General features: G+C 41.9%; 2 protein-coding genes across 2 annotated transcripts in view; one reads left to right on the plus strand and one right to left on the minus strand.

Annotated features, from left to right (window-relative positions):
• The window catches only part of elfn1 (extracellular leucine rich repeat and fibronectin type III domain containing 1), a 364,525-nt gene that overhangs the window by 326,842 nt on the left and 28,145 nt on the right, over positions 1-9,538 (minus strand). The window lies entirely within an intron of this gene.
• On the plus strand, positions 1,003-4,799 carry psmg3 (proteasome assembly chaperone 3). Its single transcript, XM_003225819.4, has 3 exons — positions 1,003-1,103; positions 2,260-2,479; positions 4,414-4,799. The coding sequence occupies exons 2-3, from the start codon at positions 2,264-2,266 to the stop codon at positions 4,564-4,566; spliced, it is 369 nt and encodes a 122-aa protein (XP_003225867.1). The 5' UTR covers positions 1,003-1,103; positions 2,260-2,263; the 3' UTR covers positions 4,567-4,799.

Genomic DNA, 9,538 nt, shown 5'->3' on the forward strand with positions numbered 1-9,538 from the left:
CTGATTTAAAGTTCTGTACCTATATTTTCCTTCCGTTTTGTCGATTAAACAAGACCATTTCCTATGCCAATCTTGTCTTGACTGAGTATTCAAATATTTATTTTTCTTTTCATGGATGAAATCATGGAAATTGTGGCCACAGCTAACAGATCTAAACTGCTTATACTTAAACTTGACTTTCATAAAGCATTTGACTCAATCTATCTATATATATAAAACAGTGATGGCATCATGGCGACCCACAAAACAACAAAACTACAGGCCCCCCAACCTCGAAATTTGACAACACAACCCATCATCCACGCCTCTAGGTTGATACAAGAAAAAGAAAAGAAAAATAAAGTCCTAATTAGAGAGAGAGGAATAATTGCTTTTATCCAATTGCTGCCAGTTAGAAGGCTAAGCTCCTCCAACTTGGTCTCCCAATAAAGCAACCCAATAAAAAAAAATAATAAACACTAAAAAATTAATACAATAAAATACTATAATAACAGAAAATAAGTAAAAATAATACAAGAAAATAATAAAATATAATAAATAAAAATATAACTTACAATAAAATTAATAAAAAATGCAAATAAAGTCTAATAAAAATTACACAACAATTTTTAACCAATACCACCACCACTTTGCCACAGCAACGCATGGCCGGGCACAGCTAGTAAACCATAAATATTTGAGTAAAATATGTGAGGCTAGTGGAATGGTGAAAAAAATATGTAATGTAATAAAAGAGATATACAGCGGAAATAAGGCAGTCATCAATGTAAATGGGGTTAATTCGAGACAAATTAATATTAAGAGGGGAACCAAACAAAGATGCCCACTCTCCCCATCATTATTTGCATTGGCCATTGAACCTTTGGCAAATTTAATTAGACAGGACCAAACCATCAAAGGATACAAGGCGGGCAAGGCAGTTTTGCAAGGTCTTGAGCCTCCTTCTACACTACAACTACAACTCCCAAGATTCCAAAATGGACGCCCGAAGCTTTTTGCACATGCTCAGAGGCCACCAAACTGGAGCTCCGCCTCCATAAAAGAAACGTCACCAAAAAGGGTCAAAGGCGGTGCAGAAAGCACAGTGGAGACAGCTTGGAAGGGTGAGTAGTGAATCTGGATCCCAGCTGGCTGTCTCCTCCTCTTTAACGTTCCGATTTTGCATTGGATTCCTTGCAAAGAAACTGGGTTCCCTTTGCATTGCAAGCATTGCAAGCCCAGGCCAGACTGGAAGGGAGAGGAGGGGCGGGGCGGGAACCCCGGCTATTGGGCTGCCTTTCGCTTTCAAAAGGCGCCTGTCTCTTTAAGAAGAGTGATGCTGCTGCTGCAGGCTGGATTTGCAACCAGCCTTTGCTTGCTGTTTTGCAAATCTCTTTGTCTGCCTATTTTTGACTTTTTCCCTTTTGTTGCAAGGCGGCACTTTCCCAGCCTTTAGTGCTTCTCCTCACCTTGGACTTCAACTCCCAGAAGCCCTGCCCAGCTTGGTCAACAGCTAGGAACTCTGGGAGTTGAAGTCCAAAACTTGGAAAAGCAAGGCTTGAGAGACACTGTCTTTGCTTTCCTCTTAAGGTGTAAGGACAAACTTGGGTCCTTCCTCCAGGTATTTTGGACTTCAACTCCCACAGTTCCTAACATTGTTAGGGTTATTATTGTCATTCCTCAACCTCGGGCAAGTGACACTCTCTCGAGGTGCATCTACACAGTAAACTTCAAAAGTCGTTTATAGTATAGTATAGCTCTGTTTATGCTCTGTACAGCTCTCTTTATAACAGTCTACTTCCATGAAAACTCAAGCCTCAACTGACTTTCTACACTGGCTTCTGTACTCATACTCAAGCCTCAACTGTCATTCCTCAACCTCGGGCAAGTGACAGTCTTTCGAGGTGCTAGAAATCAAAAGTCATTTATAGTATAGTATAGCTCTGTTTATGCTCTGTACAGCTCTCTTTATAACAGTCTACTTCCAAGGAAACTCAGGTCTCAACTGACTTTCTACACTAGCTTCTGTACTCAAACAGACTCAAGCCTCAACTGTCATTCCTCAACTTTTGATTTCTAGCACCTTGAGAGAGTCACTTGCCCGAGGTTAAGGAATGACAGTTGAGGCTTGAGTCTGTTTGAGTACAGAAGCTAGTGTAGAAAGTCAGTTGAGGCTTGAGTTTCCTTGGAAGTAGACTGTTATAAAGAGAGCTGTACAGAGCATAAACAGAGCTATACTATCCTATAAACGACTTTTGATTTCTAACAAAACTATTCTAGGACCATGGCGTCCGACTCCATCCTGGCGTCGAAGCAGGCAGAGGAGGTGGTCCAAGGCGTCCCGACGCAGGTGGTCTGCACGGCTTTTGGGAACATGATCCTGGTGGTGGTGACCCAATACGGGAAGATGGGGACCCTCATCTCAGTGGAGCCCAGCGTAGTGGCAGACAACCTCAGCCGGCCCCTGCTCACCACCAAAGTCCTGCTCGGCAAAGATGAGGTATCGCTCCCCTAAAGTTTCACTTAACCCAGTGGTTCCCCTGCCCCACTTAGGAATCTCTAACATCCTAATGCCCTTCCTTTCCCCTGAGATATATAACACAATGTAACAAAATTTGAAAACAAATTTGAAAGTGTTTGAAAGTGTTTGAAAGTGTTATTTCCTATTTAATCCTTACTTTGAAAGTACAGTAGAGTCTCACTTATCCAACACTTGCTTATCCAATGTTCTGAATTATCCAACGCATTTTTGTACTCGATGTTTTCAATAAATCATGATATTTTGGTGCTAAATTTGTAAATATAGTAATTACTACATAGCATTATTTCGTATTGAACTACTTTTTCTGTCAAATTTGTTGCATAACATGTTTTGGTGCTTAATTTGTAAAATCATAACCTAATTTGATGTTTAATAGGCTTTTCCTTAATCCCTCCTTATTGTCCAACATATTCGCTTATCCAACGTTCTGTCGGCCCATTTATGTTGGATAAGTGAGACTCTACTGTAGTTATTTTACTCCAGAAACTTCATTTTTGTGGCTGCCACAGACTATGTCGAATTGGTTGAGACTCGATGAGATATTAATGGAAAACTGTTGATTGGTTCTATTGATTGTTTTATTTGCTTTGTATAATGTGGCATTGAATTTTTGCCTAAATGTATGTTGTACATCGCTCTTAGTCCCCTGCGGGGTGAGAAGAGCGGGATAGAAATGAAGTTAATAATAATAATAATAATAATAATAATAATAATCAGGACCTCAAGATTGAACTTCAAAGACTCTGGCAGAAACCAGTACAGGTGGTCCCGGTGGTGATCGGCACATTGGGTGCCGTTCCAAAAGATCTCAGCCAGCATTTGGAAACAATAGACATTGACAAAATCACGATCTGCCAACTGCAAAAGGCCACCCAACTGGGATCTGTGCGCATCATCCGAAAATACATCACACAGTCCTAGACACTTGGGAATTGTCCGACTTGTGATTTTGTGATACGAAATCCAGCATGTCTATCTTCTTTGCTGTGTCATAATAAAATAATAATAAAAACTATTGAAAAATGTTCTGCAGGATGTCCCTCCCGGAAAAACAAAGTTTCTGCAGTTTATTAATTTTGTTCCATGTTTCTATGATAGAACCAATTAGGAAATGACATTTATAGCACAGGAACAAAAAATTGTGTTACACAGTGTAATTCTTATTCAAAAAAGCAGTGGTTCCCAACCTTTGGGCCTTGGGAGTTGTTTTGGACTTCAACTCCCACAGTTCCTAACTGGCTAGGATTTCTGGGAGCTGAAGTCCAAAACACTTGGAGGGCCAAAAGTTGGGAACCACTGATGTAAAGGAAGCTTAAAATTCCATTAGTAAAGGTAAAAGTTTCCCCTGACGTTAAGTCCAGTCATGTCTGACTGTGGGGGTTGGTGCTCATCTCCATTTCTAAGCTGAAGAGCCGGCGTTGTCCGTAGACACCTCCAAGGTCATGTGGCCACTGGCATGACTGCATGGAATGCCATTACCTTCCCGCCGGAGCGGTACCTATTGATCTACTCACATTGGCATGTTTTCGAACTGCTAGGTTGGCAGGAGCTGGGGCTAACAGCAGGTGCTCACTCCGCTCCCGGGATTTGAACCTTGGCACCTTCCGGTCCGCAAGTTCAGCAGCTCAGCGCTTTAACACACTGTGCCACCAGGTCTAAACTTGGTCTAAACAAGACTATGAAAGAACGAATGGATTTGAGTCGCTGCATTGAATTCAGGATTACTTAAGCCACAAGGCCCTGAGGCATTACTTCGTTCACCCCTGCTATAAAGCATGCTAATATTGCATTTTATTCCTTCTAGAAATAAAAAATGTGAGATTTCCCCTTGGTTTCAGCATTTTAAACCTGTTAGGATATCTGCCTTTCACGTCTACTCTGTTTGCTTCCAGCCTCTGGTCCACATTTGTGCCAAACATCTTGTGTCCTCGGTGTCTCAAGAGGCCGGGAATAAGCCTGTTCTGCTAGCCATGGCCTTGAAGGATAAAAGCATCGAAGGGGTCCGAATGCTCCAAGAGGTGATCAGTCGATGCCGAGTGTGGTGAGACCCTAACCTCCACCCTGGAAGACTTCCACCCTTTTCAACCAACCTCTGCTCTTGGACTTATCTTTGCCCTGTAGGCACATTTTTATTTTTATTGTATTCATATTATTTTAGACCTTTTTTAAAAAAAAATGAGATCCTGGGACACAAAAACATCTGGGCAAAATTGTGACCGTGCAAGTTTTGACGCCACAATTCGCCTGTAATGCAATAAAGGGCTTTGCAAAATCTCCATTCTGAATATCATATATTGTCATTGACTCCGACTTAAGCATGGAAGCTGGATATTTATTTAATACTTATGAAATTAACATATATCTCGCCTTTCTCCTTGTCTAGGATCCTGAACTAGTTGAAATTACCTCTGCACAGAATAGAATAATGTACATCGTACAACGAAATTACAAGCGTTATCCAGAAAGTAGGTTACGTTTTGGAATTAAAAATGAACAAAGTATAGGAAAAAACATTTACCATATGCATTTGAAAGCCAGACCCAAATACCACTTCTCAACATCGTTGCCATTCAAATCTAGGCACTTTTCATAGCGATGAATGAGCTTGGCAACTCCTTCCCCACAAAACTCTGCCGCTTGCATCCTCAACCAGCCGGTCACCCCTTCCCGCAGCTACGCATTGTCGCCAAAACGCTGCATTGAGGACACAAGCGGCAGAGTTTTGTGGGGAAGGAGTTGCCAAGCTCCTTCATCGCTATGATAAGTGCCTAGATTTGAATGGCGACTATGTTGAGAAGTGGTATTTGGGTGTGGCTTTTAACTTCATATGGTAAATGTTTTCTCCTATACTTTGTTCATTTTTAATTCCAAAACGTAATCTACTTTCTGGATAACCCTCGTAAATGCAATGCCCAATGACATTATATATGTACAGATTACAAAACAAAGCAACCATCCTTCCACATGTCAATTGCTATTGCACAACTTCTAATTTCTCTGCAGAGAGAAATGGCATGGCTATTTATTATGATTATTATAGAATACTAGCTTTGCCCGGCCACGCGTTGCTGTGGCTTATGGGAATCCTTTGTTGGCCAGGTGGAATAGCAGTGAATAGCCTTGCAGTCTCAAAGCCTGGCTGTTTTCTGGAGTAGCTGGAGCTTTTTGTTGTATGAACGTAGAGGCATGGATGAGGGGTTGTGCTGCCAAGTTTAGTGTTTCTGGGATGTGTAGTTTTGTTGTTTTATCCTAGGCTGAAATTTCATTACCCTTTTATATATATAGATGGTTGGGTTTTAAATGCTATTTCTTAAGTTATGTCTGTGTATGTACTTGTTGGCATTGAATATTTGCCTTTTATGTTGTTAGCCACTCTGAGTCTCGTACTGAGGGATGGGGCGGGATATAAATAAAGTATTTTTATTATATTTTTATCTCAATGTGACATTATGGCTTGACCAGAGTTTGCAAAGATTCCTATTTAGAAGTCCCAGCCTTGTTTTCTTGTGAAGGTTTGCCCTTACTTCTTTCTGAGGATAAGAGAATGTGACTTGACTCTGGATTCGAATCCTGGACTCCCAGGGTCTTAATCCAATGCCCAAACACAAAGTGGCCTTTGATTCCAATTTCTATCAACCCTTTCCTATGATGGTCTTGGCCAGATAGGTTCAGACGAAGCCTGTCATGGCTGAGAGAGTGTGACTTACCCAAAGTCAAGACTGAGCAAGGATTCAAACCTTGGCCCCTAACAGTCTAGTGTTTGCTTTTAGTCACTTGAATTGAGCCAAGGTTGGGTTGACTTCTTTACTAGCTATTTCTTCATTAATACCCTCCATTGAATATTAAAGCTTCTAATTTGCTTGGAAGAGGTATCCATCATACTTTTCAGTGTCAGACCTGTCTCCTTTCCCGCCTTCTAAGATGGCACTCAAACCTTGGCAACTCCTTTTTCGGCAGCTGCTGTGCCCAGGTGCAGTCAATTAAAGCAGTGCTTTATAGCACCGCTGCCATAAGTTACAAATTGGACAAGTGATTGCCAGGGAGAAATTATTGGGTACCTAAGCGTCCATCACCGGCTCCTCGTCGCCTCATAATTTACAAGGAGACGTGTTTGAGACATAAAACAGCCTCATCGATCTGACAGTCGGCTGCAAAGCAATCTATCACCTTCCCGGGTCTTTGGATGGGGAGAATGGTAATGAACCTCAAAGGCAGAGAAGAAACATCAGCAAAAGGATCAGGAACAAAAGTGTGTTGTTGGGAGGGACCCCTGGGCTTAGAGAAGGGCAAACAAGATAGCCAAAGGTCTGGAAAACAAGCTTGGTGAGAAATGAGTATATTTCACTTGGAGAAGAGAAGACTGAGAGGTGACATGATAAATATCTGAAGGGATGTCTTGTAGAAGGTGAGGTGGAGTCAGCTTGTCTTCTTTTACTCCAAAAACTAGGACACCAACCAACAAATTGTAAGAAAAGAAAGTCCACCTAAACATTTGGAAGAACTTATTGACAGTCAGTGATGGTAAAACGGGTTGTTCCTCAGACGATGCCTGCCATAGATGTGGGCAAAATGTCAGGAGAGAATGCTTCTGGAACTTGGCCATACAGCCCGGAAAGCTCACAGCAACCCAGTGATTCCAGCCATGAAAGCCTTCAACAACACAAGAGTTCTTTTTCCCATCTTGGACTTTCCAGATTTTTTTTTTTCGTGTCAGGAGCAACCGGAGTTGCTTCTGGAGTGAGAGAATTGGCCATCTGCAAGGACGTTGCCCAGGGGAAGGCCGGATGTTTTGATGTTTTTACCATTCTTGTGGGAGGCTTCTCTCATGTCCCCGCATGGAGCTGGAGCTGAAAGAGGGAACTCATCCTCATTCTCCCCGGGTGGGATTCAAACCTGGCAGCTTTCAGGTCAGCAATCCAACCTTCAAGTCATGAGGCTTTTATCCCCTAGGCCACCGCAGGCTCCTGATATATATATATATATATATATATATATATATATATATATCCAGATATATAAACCCCATTTGCCTAGTTTCCAACAGACCTCACAACCTCTGAGTATGCCTGCCATAGATGTGGGCAAAACGTCAGGAGAAAATGCTTCTGGAGCAAGGCAATACACAGGGCTGTAGCCAAGGGAAGGAGGTAGGTTCATTCATGAATTTTAATTGATTGACCAAATCCCCATGAGTGTCCACTGAAGTTTATCGATGAAGCCTGATTTCTAAATTATTTTGTGTTATGGAACTACTAAAAAAGTTTCAAACCCCCCAATTTTTTTTTTATTATTATTATTATTATTATTATTATTATTATTATTATGACACAGCAAACAAGATAGACATGCTGGATTTCGTATCACAAAATCACAAATCGAACACTTCCCAAGTGTCTAGGACGGTGTGATGTATTTTTGGATGATGCGTGCAGATCCCAGTAGGGTGGCCTTTTGCAATTGGCACATCGTAATTTTGTCAATGTCTATTGTTTCCAAATGCCAGCTGAGATCTTTTGGCACGGCAACCAAATAATAATAATAATAATAATAATAATAATAATAATAATGGAAAAGAAAAAGGTTTGGATCATTGATGTCGCCATCCCAGGTGACAGTCGCATTGACGAAAAACAACAGGAAAAACTCAGCCGCTATCAGGACCTCAAGATTGAACTGCAAAGACTTTGGCAGAAACCAGTGCAGGTGGTTCCGGTGGTGATGGGCACATTGGGTGCCGTGCCAAAAGATCTCAGCTGGCATTTGGAAACAATAGACATTGACAAAATTAGGATCTGCCAGCTGCAAAAGGCCACCCTGCTGGGATCTGCATGCATCATCTGAAAATACATCACACAGTCCTAGACACTTGGGAATGTTCGACTTGTGATTTTGTGATATGAAATCCAGCATATCTATCTTGTTTGCTGTGTCATAATAAAATAATAATAATAACAATTATTATTATTATTATTTGGCTACAGCTCTGGCCATACAGACCAGACAACTCACAGAAACCCAGTGATTCCGGCCATGAAAGCCTTCGACCACACATTAAACCTGCCTTGAGTTTTGTCCAGAACAATCCAGCAAGATATCTGGACAGGCAACAGGTTAGGAAATGGGCTTCAGGATTATTTTTTTCATAACGCCTGACCAAAATAATCCTGTAAATTATCCAGACAGGGAACAGGTTAGGAAACCGACTGGATGTTTTTCTAAACAATAAGCCTGCTTTTGAGTACTGTCCGGAATAATCCAGTAACATATCTGGATGAGCAACAGGCTAGGAAACTATATTTAGATAGATAGATAGATAGATAGAAAGATAGATAGATGATATAGATAGATTTTTTTTCATGTCAGGAGCAACCTGAGTTGCTTCTGTGTGAGAGAATTGGCCGTCTGCAAGGACATTGCCCAGGGGATGCCCGGATGTTTTGATGTTTTACCATCCTTGTGGGAGGCTTCTCTCATGTCCCCGCATGGAGCTGGAGCTGATAGAGGGAGCTCATCCACGCTCTCCCCGGGTGGGATTTGAACCTGGCAGCCTTCAGGTCAGCAACCCAACCTTCAAGTCAAGAGGCTTTTATCCCCTAGGCCACCAGATGGGCAACAGGTTAGGAAACCGGCTGGATGTTTTTCTAAACAATAAGCCTGCTTTTGAGTACTGTCCAGAATAATCCAGTAACATAACTGGATGGGCAACAGGCTAGGAAGTTTTATTCAAAACCTCTGCCCAGAATAACCCAGCCAGATATGTAGATAGATAGGCAACAGGTTGGGAAACTGGCTTTGGAAGTTTGATTCAAAAACTTTGCCCAGAATAACCCAGCCAGATATGTAGACAGATAGGCAACAGGTTGGGAAACTGGCTCCAGGAAGTTTTCTAGGCCAGCGTTCCTCCTTTGAGTGCTGTCCAGAGGAATGGAGTGCTGCTGGCATGGAAATCCGTCCACTGACAACAAACAGGCTTGTGAAAGGCTGCCTCCTGTCAATCTTGATTGTCCTGAATGTCGA

This window comes from Anolis carolinensis, unplaced genomic scaffold, assembly GCF_035594765.1.
Source record: "Anolis carolinensis isolate JA03-04 unplaced genomic scaffold, rAnoCar3.1.pri scaffold_13, whole genome shotgun sequence".
NCBI lineage: Eukaryota > Metazoa > Chordata > Lepidosauria > Squamata > Dactyloidae > Anolis > Anolis carolinensis.